Below are 14,834 nucleotides of genomic sequence, written 5' to 3'. Positions count from 1 at the left end.
TCTATTCACGTATACTCTCGGAATTCGTGTGGACAATGGCGATTTCTATTCTATATACTAGTATTATGATCCGGAACTCGTCAACGATACTCACCACACAGATTCTTAGATATACGTGTTATTTTTTTTTTTTATTTTTTATTTTTTCAAACTAAGATCATTTCTAAATGTGCTCCACGACTTTTTAAAGCAAACGTGTCCTCTTCTGCAAAAAAATCTAGTAACTTCCACTGTACATGTGTACCTGGCTTATGTCACTAAAGACGCCATTTACCTCCTTTAATTACAACTCGTCTCGGTCTTTTGTTCTCAGAGTCGACATAAGAGGAAGGACCACCGTATCTACTCTGATATCAGCCATCTTGATGTATGAAGCGATGAAAGGAAAAATTCGCAATCAGAATAAGTAAACTACAACTGCCTCTTTCGGCTTTTATCTCAACCTTGATGTAGCGATTGTTTGCCGCAATCTCTATCACAGTATGGGTTGCATGATCAGATGATGAAAAAACCGGCTTTCATTTTTATCATCGACTTAAAATCACATTAAGTTGTGACTGGTGTTGAAAGATATTTTCACACGTGGAAGAAAACTTATATCTTTCTCTCTTATCTCTATCAGTCAGCAGACTAGTAACTTGATTAAGCAGTGTATTATATCATTCAGCATCAAAGAAGATGTGGCAGGCCCGCAGGCGGGTGCTGGGGGGGGGGGGGGGGGGAAGGTCAGCTCTAAGTCGCTATCTGATCAATGTGATCTGCAACATTGATCCACTTCGAATTTTTAAAGCTTTAGAAAGGCCCATTTTTCCCCCATAAAAAGTGAGAAAATCTGAATATTGTGTTACGCGGACATTTACAGCACTTCTTAGCCATGCTGATAAAAAATAAGACCTGTCTGTAATATTCTACCACTACAAGTGTGCCCTTGGGTCAGCTTGGGTCAGCTAATGCATGCTCATGTAATCTTAGAATTGAACATGTATAATCAGTAAATCTGGACATCTGAACGCTTCAATGCTTGTCTTGCTACACTGAGTGTTAGCTTTTTGCCTTAGATGACGCAAGATACTACAGTACTGTGGTACCTGGTATAGTATGTATGTTCAAATTAGTTGAACTATTCACAAGATTTATTCTTGTAAGTTATAAAATAATATCAGAACAATAGGAACATCTACATACATGTATATTTAAGATGACTTTCAAAAGTTAAGATATATTTCTTATGAACTTTTTTTCATCAATTACATAATTTTTCGAAAGTCGGTTTAGCGATTGCGTTTGTTGTTCAAAGCCCAGTGAACCGCCAACTACAGCTTTCATACTTTTTATTGGATGGGGCAATGCAAATTGTGGTCTATTGCAATTAAGCCAAATAGACTCAAAGATGCTGAGATATGCTGAATGATACAAAACAAAACAAAACACCGACAAATCCTTATCACCCCCCCCACACACACACACACACACACACACACACAGCCCCCCTCCCAAACACACATGGTCAACGTCAAAAATTAACTTTTCACTGTTCCCAAATAAATATATCATTCCCACAATACGTTTCTATACATGTGTCCGCCCTAGATTGATCTATATATATATATGTCTTCTTCCCTAAACCCAGTAGAACACAGCAGTAGTAAATGCAATACTTTGAACGGTGGGTAGAACAAATCCATAATTCGTAATTTTTTTTCTTGCGTACCAATACGAAAAAGAGGAAACAACGTAAACAAAAGCTAAGGAAAAATTTTGTTTCGGTGATCTAAATGTCAAGCATAATTATCACAGCTTTACTTACCCGATCTATTTATTTATTTATTTACATTTCAATGTGCTAAGCCTAACCATAAACGCTGTGGATTGATATAGCACTGGGACGGTTAATCATTCGTGGACACTCCTTGTTTCATGTCACCGGGCACAGGGAATGTACCCCTAAGGGACTATTCCCATACCCTATCGTACTTGCAGGATCGATCTATCTCCGAGGGGGTTCTTGCTAAATTTCATTTATTTTAAGCATGCACGAAAGTTCATCACCCATATAGCAGCTTCAGTGGGCGTTACATACATTTAAAACGCTTAAACTGAAGGCAATGTAGATCGATCCTACTAGTACGATAGTTTTATAGGAACGCACTCTAAGTGACACTGTCTATATGATTATACCTAGCACAGTCGCAGTTTGTGATATCTGTCATGTGTCGTTCATCCATTCATTTTGCATGAGTTATGAAAAAGCATTTTAGCAGGTGTGCATGAACATGTAGCTTTATTAAACACAGGACTCCGCTCTTTAGGGTCGTGATCCCCTAGGAATGTGTTTATATACATTTTTCAATAATGATCCTCTGGAATATGTACGCTGCCAGTGTGGCGGTGCCAGGTGGCGCCTTTATACCTGCCAGGTATGGTGTGACTTCAGCGGTCCGTGACCAGACGGACAAGTTCGGACCTTTTTAAGGTCTGTAACATTAATACTGCTTTGCGAGAGAAGACATTTATTTTGATGTTAATATCTTTTTTAAAAATCTTTTTACCCTTTTTGTACATATTTATCTGTTAATTAAATCATATTTATGATATTTATTTATATTGATTTATTTCATTTTTTCGGGGTTGATAATGATAATGATATAAACTCAGGAGAAGTTTATTTTATTGAAGAAAAACAATGACGGCCGAGGCGAGACTATGCAGACAATCCTTTGAAAATTATTGGAATTTCACGTCATTAGTAATCAAAACAAAAGGATGGGATTATAAGAGGATAGGGGGCACCGTCTTGAGGTACATGTTCATAGCTCCCAGCGATTTACTTTAGAAATCTTTCTGATAAGGATGGGGCTTTATACTCCAGTAATTTATTTCTAATGAGTGATACTATAGTGACGCAAAAGGTAAGACAGAACATAGGAAGAAATCAAAATGGAACTTTGACCCTAAAATTGCTGATATGACATCACAAGTAAAACAACGATATTTTATCCAAAGACAACGATTTCCATGGACATTTTGATAAATATGACAACAATCAGTTTTATATAAAGGTATTTTAGCCTATTGGTTAACACAAATAAGTGAGAATCATCTAAAAAAGCCTAAAGCGGGGCTGTTGGCAATGTGCGACGTCGGTGCAATAGTCTGCCTGAGGTAGGTTAACTTTTTGTGCGCCAAGGATAAAACTATGTATACGCGAAGTACAAAAGAGACAGGCGAATTCGCACTTTTGTGTAACAGACATTTTATATAGCTTAAGAGAAAACAACTAGAAACTAAACGTGAATAAATGTGAGGTTTTATTCGTTGTCATGTCACATTCGCTAATGAATATGTCATTATTTCTAATCCCCACGCCCCTTCTATCATGCCAAATATCGCTTGATTTTTCACCAAGTTACGAGATTATGGGCTGTCTCGGATGGTTCCCATTATATATACCACGTTCAACAAAATGAAGCACACTGCTTTCAAGTCCAAGATAGATATCTGTGATCATATCCACTCCCTTGTAAAGTAAAATGCTTAGCCTAGTCCACTAGAGGACCATAGAATGTGTTATGGGGGCTGCTGGGATCCTCCCCAAGGAAGAAATCTATAAAGGCGCGACTGAACTCCTCCAAACTTATCTTTCCGTCCTTGTTGGTGTCCAATGCGTCGAAAGCGGCTGGAGACAGCTCTACTGGGATCCGGTATGCAAAAAAGAATCCGGCGTGCTCTCTCTGAGATATAATCCCGTCGCTGTTCATGTCGACGGCATTGAATAAAGCTCTGGCTAGGACTGGGTATTGCTCCCTCCACGGTGTGTTCACAGCGCACAGAATATTTTGAACGAAATATTCTGTGCGCTGTGAATATTTTGAACGAAATCTTCCTTAGTCACGCGGTCGGTGTCTGGGTTACCCTGTCCGCGTAACACGGCGTTTCTCCAGGCACTCAGTCGAGCCTCAAGTACTTCCTTCGCTTTTGGATCTACAATAAGGTTTGATGAATATTTGCGTGCATCAACACACAGTACACCAGGTTTTGGCACTGTTATGAACTTATTTACCCTCTTTCATTTTTAAATAGCCTGACTTTAGGGCTCTTAACAGGGTGACATGTTTATTTTGATATTGTAACTAAATTCAGCCTCACAAATTGCACTTTGTATGTAATGTTAATGCATGTATATTTGAAATGCCTCTCACTTTTGTTCGGCTGCAGCCAAATTATGAAAATTTCGTCTATAATTGATCAATTTCTCTGATCATTATTTCGCACTTTGTCAGTCATGTCTAACAATTTTAATATAGCATAAAAAATCTACGTATTCTTTATATGAAGATACATACCACCCTCATTTAGACTGTTGAATTCTACGTCTCGCTTCGCCATTTGAATGAAGTCCTCCTTCGACAGATATTTATTGCCATCTGCGTCGCATCTGTCAAATAATGTCTTCATTTTTTTCCGCCATATCTCAGATCCCTTCACTTCGGGATAGGATCGAACAAGCTACAATACAAAAAAAAATCATTCATTAAATCACTTGGCGTACTAGCATTGCGCGGATATGGGTTCTTTTCAGCTCTCTGATACCGTTTATGCTAGCTAGTCTGAGCGGCAGTGAGAGCCTCTCCCCCTATCCTCGCCCCTCTCTCTCTAACACACATAGGCTGTTTTCTGAGTCAGATAGTAACTTCAAATTTAGTTAAGAGAGCAATTAAAAAATTTTCAACAGTTTTTTTTTCTGCGAAAATAACATTCGGGCATGCTTATGACATATCTCCATGTTGATTATTGGCAGAAGTCTGTATGCCATATAAAGAGCTATGATGAAGATATCGAGTTAGTGTTATTGCCCAGCGATTTTCAGATACCGTGTAGTGAAAACAATTATTCATGTTGAACATATTGATTGTCTTAAGACGACCAAGGCGGTTACCTCTGTCACCGCAGTATGCGCCGGATTTGGTCGCACTGCAATGACTATTTTCAAAACTGACCTTTACAAGATCTGTCTGCTCCATACTGATCTTTTTTTCCTTCCTCTGGGTTCAAACGTGCTGTTCCCTTCTCCGGTGTCAGTGATCGCTGAGCTCAAAAGCGGGGTTTTATAAGAACCAGGGAGGGACGTCATCGTAAGAATTCAGGCTTACCACGTGACTGAAGCTGCGTTTAGACTAGGTGTACTTTAGACCGGGAATCGGGACTCACGTCAACCTGTATTATGTGAATTAAAAAGGCAAAATTGTAACAAGTAGGCACAACTTCCGATCTAAATTCGTCCTGTTATAAACAGAATTTGAGGGTACGCTCACAGTATTTTTGCCACACTTGAAACTTTGTCTGAAGTAAAAATATAATAAGGAAAAAAGATGTGTTTTGTGCTAGGTGCATTTTTATGTACATTCACAGATGTGTCTGTACATATAGCCGTCACCTGCGTCTGTCGTTGCCGTCCACTTTCGGTGTAACACGATAAGTGGAAAACCGTTTTACGTTTTGTCTTCAACAGAACTGATGAATATTCATAAAGTGCAGGTCAAGTTCAAATATCAGCATGATCGGGCAATCAGGAAAATCAGCTTTACACATTTTGTGTATGTGAAATGTTAATTTTTCACATTTTGGCATTTTCTGGGGGTGACTTTGGTCTTCCAAACACCTGAAGACCTTTGCTGATCAAATTTTCCAAATATCTATGCTACCTGCAGCGCATGATTAAATATTGGTGTTGATGATGCTGTTAAGCATTATGTAATATTGCATCAAAATTGAAGAAGTCCTATTTTGCAACTAAGAATGATTCTTAGGATTGACACGCAGTTCAAATTGGAAAACCAGTTTTATTGCATACTTATATTTTCTCGAATTAATGCTTTTTTTGTAAAATTTTAATTTTACTCAATCTGGCAATTTCAAAGTGTAACCTGTTGTCCATATTAAATTGAAATTTGGTGTTGATTCTGCTGTTACGAATTATGTTATATCGCATCAGAATTGACAAATTAACCTATTTTGTGCCCCTCTCACGTTAACTTCTATGATAGCACACATATGGTATAATCGCTTCCGTAAACAAGATTTACTGACGCGAGGAATAATGTTCAATTTTTCTCGTCACTGGTGCTTTGTTTTGATGATGATTTATTTCGCCGCCAGTCTGCCCGTGTAACATGCAACCAACTAGAAGAATTTCAGTGGCATATCCAAAATATAAAGCTCGTTACCACTTTCCACTTTTCATCCACAATGAATCATTTTTGCCAGTACAACTATGATCGTGCAAAACAAACTAATGTCATTATGGGTTTGTGGCAGCAGCATCAGACGCACTTTCAATAGAACATTTGGCCCATCTGTCACGATGAGAACGATGTCCCGGTTACAAGGTCAGACTGAGTACGTACCGGTAGTACCAGCCGGGTCAACGTGCCCAATCAGAACCAGCTGCCTCGTTCTATATAATCACGTGAACTGGCCAACGGTCAGTCACATATGAACAGAGGAGTGACAGCATCATGCCATTTTGCGTGCACAAGGATAAAGATAAATAGTGCAAGGTTTTTTTTGTCTCTTTCGGAAGTTTCGTGCCAAAGACACTCGGCCTCAATTTCTTTATAATTTTGACTTTAGTTTACTTTAGCACTACAGGGGTGGATCCAGGATTATTTGAAGAGGGTCAGCGGATGCGAAGCAGGCCCTCAAACCCCCCCCCCCCCCCTTCGTGTAGGGTTCCGGGCCCGGTGAAGGGAAAATTTTTGGTGTTTTAGAGGGCGAAAGGTGCCATTTGGTACGGTTTAAAACTATTATTCAGCTAGTCCAAATTCTTAATTTAAGAGGGGACCATTAGAGTGATTTTTGTCAGAAATCGAAGGGGGGGGGGGGGGGTCAGGACCCACCTGACACCCCCTAAGTCCGGCACTGTTGTTGGCAGTGCGTCACCTCATACGAGACTAGAAAACGTTCCGGAATCTGTGTGAAACTTTTCAAACTATGCGCCGGGAGACTATGCGCCGGGAATTTCTTTTTTCTTAAAAGAAATACTTATCACATTGATGAAATAAAAACATGTTATAGTTTTTAGAAAAATTGCAAATAATTTGACAAAAGCAGAAAGAAGAAGAAAGTCGTGATTAGAAGCTTTTAATGGCGGGGCGACCATCAGCAGGTTTGTCGGCTCTTCTTTCGCTTAGGGTCCACCATATTTGATCCGTGGATCTGTAGATACTCGGACATTCTGTTTTGAATGAGGCCTTACATTGGGTCTCAAATACAAGGTCCTGGGACTTTGATACACTTTTTGGGCATATATCAGGTCCTTCGGACCCAACATTTGATGTTTCGTGGCAAATTCACATCATATTTTATTCGTCCATATATGCCAATAATCTTACTCCTAAATCTAAGTCTGATTACAATTCGGCTTTCTTTTTAAATGATGAAAAATATACTTGTAATTTTCGAGACCTACGTATTAATATGTACCTCGTTTGATCGCAAAAGATTGGGGTCTGCTGTTTTTAAGTTCCTGAGACGACCTAGATAGAGGTCTATCGTTAGGCAATTTCACAAAATAGCAAGTAATTTACGCACACATTTTCTGCAGTATTTGCATATTACTTTTTATTTTCTCTTAATGTTATTCCACATTGTAAAGTACTATAGTTTAAAACAAATGGAATAGCTCGGGCAAGTCAAAATTATATAATAATAACACAAATTGTGCATAAGCGACGTGTTATTTTTTGTGCAATTACGTTATTGTAATGAATGACCAAGCAACACTGTACTAGTACATCAACGGCTTCAGTACACTCCCTATTCCAAAAGAGGGCCGTAGAATGTATTATGGGGGCTGCTGGGATCCTCCCCAAGGAAGAAATCTATAAAGGCGCGACTGAACTCCTCCAAACTTATCTTTCCGTCCTTGTTGGTGTCCAATGCGTCGAAAGCGGCTGGAGACAGCTCTACTGGGATCCGGTATGCAAAAAAGAATCCGGCGTGCTCTCTCTGAGATATAATCCCGTCGCTGTTCATGTCGACGGCATTGAATAAAGCTCTGGCTAGGACTGGGTATTGCTCCCTCCACGGTGTGTTCACAGCGCACAGAATATTTTGAACGAAATCTTCCTTAGTCACGCGGTCGGTGTCTGGGTTACCCTGTCCGCGTAACACGGCGTTTCTCCAGGCACTCAGTCGAGCCTCACGTACTTCCTTCGCCTTTGGATCTACAATAAGGCAAGGGAGATGTGATAAGTTTTGCGTGCATGCTCACGTTCTCGTGCTTTCACGTTTTATATCATTGTTTAGTATTTATATCCCCACATTGAACACTTTTGTGCATGTTCTAGTATATCGTTTCTTTTCACAGTAAAATTAACAAACAGTATACCAGGTTTTGGCCGTGTTGTGAATTGGTCTACTCTTCTTTTAAGGAAACCTGACTTAATATCCTTTAATAATGTGACATGCTTTATTTCGATGTTATAAGCAAATTTAGCCTGACGAATTGCACTTTGTTCAAAAAGTTAATATTGTTTATTTGAAATGCTTATTTTTCGACTGTAGCCAAGTAAAGTGATTTTTATCTACATATAAAATTGATCAATTTCTTTCAACAAAGATCCTCAGCCTGCTCTTTAAATCCCATCATAATAAAAATTTCTAATATGACAAAAATTTCTTATACTTTTTTAGAAGATACATACCACCTTCTTTCAGATTGTTGTATTCAGCGTCTCGCTGCGCCATTTGAATGAAGTCCTCCTTCGACAGGTATTTATTGCCATCTGCGTCGCATCTCTCAAATAATGTCCTCATTTTTTTCAGCCATATCTCGGATCCCTTTACTTCGGGGTAGGAGTGAACAAGCTTTGAAAATAAAATACTGGCACGTTTATGGCTTATCTAAATGTTGATTATTGACAAACATATAACGCGCCATGATAAAGATATCGAATTATACCCAAATCCAATTTAGAGGTGCATTTCAGTCATGGCAAATTATATATGATGTAAGGATGTTTTTATAAATTATTTGAACCGTAACTCGAGGGACTCTGCGTCATGGCTAATGTTCCATAACTTATGTTCCCTAGTTCCCCGCTTTATACAGAAGACTATCATAAATTTTTACAACGTTTTACTTGAAGGAGATAAAACTTAAGAAGAAAACTAGCGATGACTGAATTTTGAGTAAAACGTTTCCACAGCTGGACGCTTTGCATTTGTGACAGTAACGCATGTTCCTTTTTGGGGTTAGGCGATGAATTATTATTTTTATTATTATTCATTGTTTCAGGACAGTGAAACTTTGATACAAACTCTTTCATGTGGGACCTTAAAATAACCAAACATTGTTTATTATCTATGCACTAAATATTTTAAAGATCATGCCTGTGACCTCATTTGCTCCTTTATATTGTTTGGGTGGTTAGCGTCATCTCAAGATGAGACAAGCGGTTCACAGATATGAACGTATAGCGAAAACAGTTAGTCATGTTGAACTCATTCCTGGTCTTTACACAACAAACAAGGTTATAATTACCTCTGTTATGTTGTTACGCATATTGTATGATTTAATGTATGATATCATTTATCTTTTTTGGTGTCAAAGCTGCTTGCCATTCGGGTACTTACCCCCCTCCCTCCACAGGCTCAATGGCTATCACCTCACGGAGTACCCTCTATAGTTTTTTATGGGCAGATTTGGGACGAAAAAACACTATATGCAGTTGATACGTACATACATATGTATTAGTTAGAGTGTACGTCTTGTTTTCACATACGAAAAGAGACAAAATGTCAGGACTGGCTCCTCATCAAACGTTCCTGTGCGACGCAAATTGTAGGCTATATTCATAACAAAATGGCCAAATTACATGTATTATCATATAGTGGATGGGGGATGCCTGCAAACTCTGGTAAATTTTACGCACATTTGCTAACCAAAGAAACTCAAAATTAACGAAAAATATTGAAGTCTAAGCTAATGCAAATCTTTTACCCATGATGTTGTCATATTTCTTTTTTTTTCAAAGTGAAATTGGTACATTTTCCTAAGTAATGCTAGCCGCCAAGACACAATAGTCGGTCACCGCTGTATGCGCTAAAATGACTATTCCAACAACTGACCTTCAGAAGATCTGTCTGCTCCATGCTGATCTCTTCTCTCTCCTAGGTTCAAATCTGCTGTGTAACTTGCTGAGGTCGAAAGCGCGGTTTTATGCGAATGACGTTGATGAGGCCAACAGTTCGAGGTCGTGACACAGTTCCCTTTGTCACGAAAAACCGCAATGAAATAGATATTAACATCACAAACTACCGGTATATTTATTATCACAGAACATTTTACGCATTCTTGAATAATCCATAAACGTGTGGTTTGGATCATTTATGTTATAAGTGATGAAGAAAACGACAATCTGGAGCTTTCAAACCTTTATTCGCCGACTGCCTTTTTCATACAATTCCACAAGTATTTATACTCTATTTCCTCTATTTTCCCTTGTTTTCTTTCCATTGTCTTTGCGTGATTACAAGGAATTTTCTATTCTCATGTTGCAAACCACCATTCAACATTTCCTTATTAAGTTTCCAATTTCTATGAGACTTGTTTTCAATTGAAAATATTTAAAATATTATTTGAAGAACTCATGCTTGGACAACATCCATCCTTGGTTTGCATGTGTTTTACACGTGTCAGAAACTTGCAGATCTATTGAGAAATTAGCCAACCAATCGAACTATATGTGACTTTGACATGTTTCATCCTTTCCTACACCGAGAACAATTTCTACACTTGGTGACTCTTACAGAAATTGAACTTACACTCAATAACTCCCTATCCTTTTACTCATTTGATTCCGTTTTAATTATTATCTGCAATTAGGGAAAGTGTAAGTCATTTGCTTTACAACATACAACCCTTCTTCAAAAGAATTCGTCCTCGAATTTTAAAACTTTACAACATACACTCTTTTTGCATTTTTTAAAGCAAAGCAAATACTAAATAACAAAATTTGTAAATTGCCAAAACAAACATGCTATCTCAATGTAGTAAGAGATACCTTACATAAATCTATGCCCCATGCATTAATGCTCAATGTATTTACAAATAGGACAATGTGCCATTGTACTTATAGTTAGGTCAGAACAAATTCAATTCCTAATTGTTTTAAGAATAATTCGTAGTAGTCGAGTATACGTCATTTCTCGATCATCATTCATCAATCAGTCATGATAAGGCTTAACAGGAATATTTAAATGTCACAGTAATTATACGGTAGCTACAACCAACTCGGGTACAATCCATGTACAATATAAAGCTGGAATAATACATTTACCAAAATCCTATGGTATTTGATGCAACATATTTACCATATAATCTTCTTATCTCATCAAATAATGAGCACAACCAATTAACTTAATTAAGTCCAACTTCTAGTCCAGGTAATCAAACCTTCCGCAAAATATGAACAAAATTGATTCATCTATCACATCAGATGAAAAATAAATCTGAAAATTCGGTTCTCTCTGTTATTTGTAGTATAATTCATTTATATATGTTTACGTAAATTTTCAAAAAGCTTAAATGATTTTGTAAATATGTATGTTATCATTATTTTTTATTTCATTTGATTTTGCAAAATCTGACGAATTTGTGCATCACATTTACATTGATGACAAGGCTGCATCACGCGTCTGCTTTCTTATGCCGCCATTTGTTGGTTGGTCTCGAATGAACGCGAGAATCCGCGTGACACCCCAACGTCATTGGTAACGGATGCCTTGACGACCGTGAAGAAAGGCATCGAAAGCCCGATTGACAAGCACAGATTTTAGTTTTACTGCAATAACAGCCGTTTTAGTGGTAAAATGCAATATAATATGTTCCCATGCGTTATTTACAATGTATTTCTTGCGGAATTTTGAATCTCAAAGGAAAAGATATTATTTCTTTAATCTAAATCGCCCACAATTAATAAATGGAGAAAAACACATACATTTTAATATTCTAAAGGTTTATTTCTATGTTTAATATATCTTCTTGAAGCCCGATCACCAACTCACAACCCACAATCATTATGTCATATATGCTGTATAAAACCTATACGTAAACTGACACATTTCATATAAAGAGCATTTCATATGAGAAAAAAAGTTAATTATTTAATGTTAATATTTATTTCTATGTGATTTTTAATTTTAAAATTACAATATTGGTCTGATTGACCAAAGTCGGAATGATACAAACTTTTAATTATTATTTCGGAAGAACAGATGGGATATTTGGTAAATGTTTTCTTCAAATACCTCACTAGTAGTCTCAAGCATTAAACTCGATAAAAAAAAGCAAATGAACTTGCCGGCTGTGTTGATTGCTACTAGTCATTTGGGGTCTCTCTCTCTCACATAGAAGAAAGCCCCTATTATTAGATAGAAGACAGTGTATTTAATGATTGGTTCTCCGATGCAAAAAAAAAAAAAATTACATACGCGGAATTTCATCACTTTTGTTTAAATTGATATACCAAATTGAAGCATGATTTCATTCAGTCAAGAAGAGGACCATAGAACGTATTATGGGGGCTGTTCGGATCTTCCCCAAGGAAGAAGTCTATAAAAGCGCGGGTGAACTCCTCCAAACTTATTTCCCCGTCCTTGTTGGTGTCTATAGCATCGAAAGCATCTGGGGAAAGGTCTAGCGGGATCCGGTAGGCGTAGTAGAATCCGGCGTGTTCGCTCTTGGAGATTATTCCGTCATCATTGACATCAAGAGCGTTGAAGATGGCTTTCGTTATGGCTGGGTATTGCTCTCTCCACGGTGAATTCGCAGCGCACAGAACATTTTGAACGAAATCTTCCTTAGTCACGCAGTCGGTGTCTGGGTTACCCTGTCCGCGTAACACGGCGTTCTTCCAGGCACTCAGTCGAGCCTCACGTACTTCCTTCGCTTTTGGATCTACAATAATATAGGGAAGTTTTCAAAAAGCTTTTTTTGTGCATGATCAAATTAATCTGCCTTTTCCCCCAAATTTTCATCTCTTAAACAAGGTGGCACCGTTTAATTTTACGGTGATATCAAATTTAACTTCATATATTGGATATTGAACATAAAGTAAATATGCACTTTATTTGACTGTAGCCAAGTGAGAAAAATTGTCCAAAAATGTCAATTTCCCAACACAAACTCCCCCTATTAATCGCTCTTAAAACTCTATCATAACTCTATGGTGCGTATTCTTTATATGAAGATACATACCATCCTCTTTCAGACTGTTGTATTCAGCGTCTCGCTGCGCCATTTGAATGAAGTCCTCCTTCGACAGGTATTTATTGCCATCTGCGTCGCATCTCTCAAATAATGTCCTCATTTTTTTCAGCCATATCTCGGATCCCTTCACTTCGGGATAGGATCGAACAAGCTAGCATAAAAAGTACAATCCATGAAATCTTTTAAAGTTTCGGTTGCCGTTTACTCTAATGTGCACACCCCTTCTCCACACACACACACACACACACACACACACACACACACTACAATACACTGCACTGCACTGCACTGCACTATAATACAATACATAAAGCGAAAACGTTCATAGTAGGGGCGGGCGTCAACTTCCAAACCGAAAGTACGTTGAGTAGGTACAGAGTCCTGACATTTGTCTATTTTCGTATGTAAAAATTCAATTCATTTAAAATGATATGTGCACGGATTAATTACATATTAGAACTTTCTTTGTCCCATTTGCTCCCGCAACATATCGTCTAGATGCTGTGCTGGGAAGACTCATTGAAATACAAATGCAAGTCGAGGTAATCGATGGCCCAATATATTTGGGACGAAAAAAGTCAATTTATGTCTCCTCCATTCCAATGTTCAACAATTTTTCATAGTTCCATTCACATCAAGAGATTTGACCAAACAAGTCCGCTTTTATTATATAACCCCACTATCCCAATCATTTCATCAATTTTAAAAATGTAACAAATTGTTACCTGTATTAAAGCTTATGACCTTGGGGATAAAAAATTATGATGTAACGAGTCAGCAAAAATTTTACAAACATTTTTGCACAAATTTCGTTTGAGGGACTGCATAGTCAAGGTGACATTGCTGCTCTGTGGGCATTTTTGTGTACAGTAAGAGGCGCGGTTGTGTCCCTTAAGGGGTCCAAGTCATGTCAGGTGAGGCATGGTCTTCTTATCATACCTGTATTATCCAATTTTTTCATTGTAGTTACGGTAGAAGAGAGACATAAACAGGTGCAGTGGTTGGTAGAAAGGCTAATGTGGCCGAGGGAATAATGCTGATTTGGAAAATAGCAACTCCTTTTGTCTGTTCCAGTTAGATCGGCGAACCAAATAGTCTGAGTGTAATTCTTGTCTTTACATACAAAAAAAAAAAGACAAAATGTCAGGAGTTTTTGACTTACCTATATCTTATTCAAACGTACTTCTGGGGATCGGGTTATTTATATACATAATCTTATATACATAATGTAACCAAAAATTATCAATTAGGGGTAATAAAACCCATTAGGTTAGTAATACTAGCCAAAAAGTCGAAACAGATGGCTATCGCTGTCGACTTTTTTTAAACTAACCTTTAAAAGATCTGTCTGCTCCATGCTTATGATTACTCTCTATCCTAGATTCAAACGTGCTGTTCCCTTTTCTTTTTCGATGCCAGTAACCCTTAAATTCGAAAACGCCGTTTTATAAGAACTCACGCCTACCACGTGACTGAAGCTGCGTTTACTTTTGGTCGGGTGCTGGAATTGACGTCAAAACTTCTTGCGAGACTTATAAGAGATATAAATAAGGGATGTATG

General features: G+C 37.9%; 3 protein-coding genes across 3 annotated transcripts; all 3 read right to left on the bottom strand.

Moving 5' to 3' along the window:
- Positions 1-3,285: 3,285 nt before the first annotated feature.
- Positions 3,286-5,213, bottom strand: LOC147760762 (sarcoplasmic calcium-binding protein-like). Its single transcript, XM_013558774.3, has 4 exons — positions 4,998-5,213; positions 4,344-4,506; positions 3,880-3,981; positions 3,286-3,847 (listed from the first exon to the last, which is right to left on the bottom strand). The coding sequence occupies exons 1-4, from the start codon at positions 5,019-5,021 to the stop codon at positions 3,540-3,542; spliced, it is 597 nt and encodes a 198-aa protein (XP_013414228.2). The 5' UTR covers positions 5,022-5,213; the 3' UTR covers positions 3,286-3,539.
- Positions 5,214-7,508: 2,295 nt separating this feature from the next.
- LOC106176402 (sarcoplasmic calcium-binding protein) lies at positions 7,509-10,320 on the bottom strand. The gene is made up of 3 exons (XM_013558783.2): positions 10,132-10,320; positions 8,706-8,868; positions 7,509-8,225 (listed from the first exon to the last, which is right to left on the bottom strand). Exons 1-3 carry the CDS (start codon positions 10,153-10,155, stop codon positions 7,816-7,818), a joined length of 597 nt encoding a protein of 198 aa, XP_013414237.2. The 5' UTR covers positions 10,156-10,320; the 3' UTR covers positions 7,509-7,815.
- Positions 10,321-11,658: 1,338 nt separating this feature from the next.
- Positions 11,659-14,772, bottom strand: LOC106176420 (sarcoplasmic calcium-binding protein). The gene is made up of 3 exons (XM_013558800.2): positions 14,607-14,772; positions 13,262-13,424; positions 11,659-12,961 (listed from the first exon to the last, which is right to left on the bottom strand). Exons 1-3 carry the CDS (start codon positions 14,628-14,630, stop codon positions 12,552-12,554), a joined length of 597 nt encoding a protein of 198 aa, XP_013414254.2. The 5' UTR covers positions 14,631-14,772; the 3' UTR covers positions 11,659-12,551.
- Positions 14,773-14,834: the final 62 nt, after the last annotated feature.

Source organism: Lingula anatina, chromosome 7 (genome assembly GCF_051362555.1).
Source record: "Lingula anatina isolate TDL-2025a chromosome 7, LinAna3.0, whole genome shotgun sequence".
Lineage (NCBI taxonomy): Eukaryota > Metazoa > Brachiopoda > Lingulata > Lingulida > Lingulidae > Lingula > Lingula anatina.
Note: the sequence above shows the minus strand (reverse complement) of the source record. Positions and strands in the feature narration are given on the sequence as shown.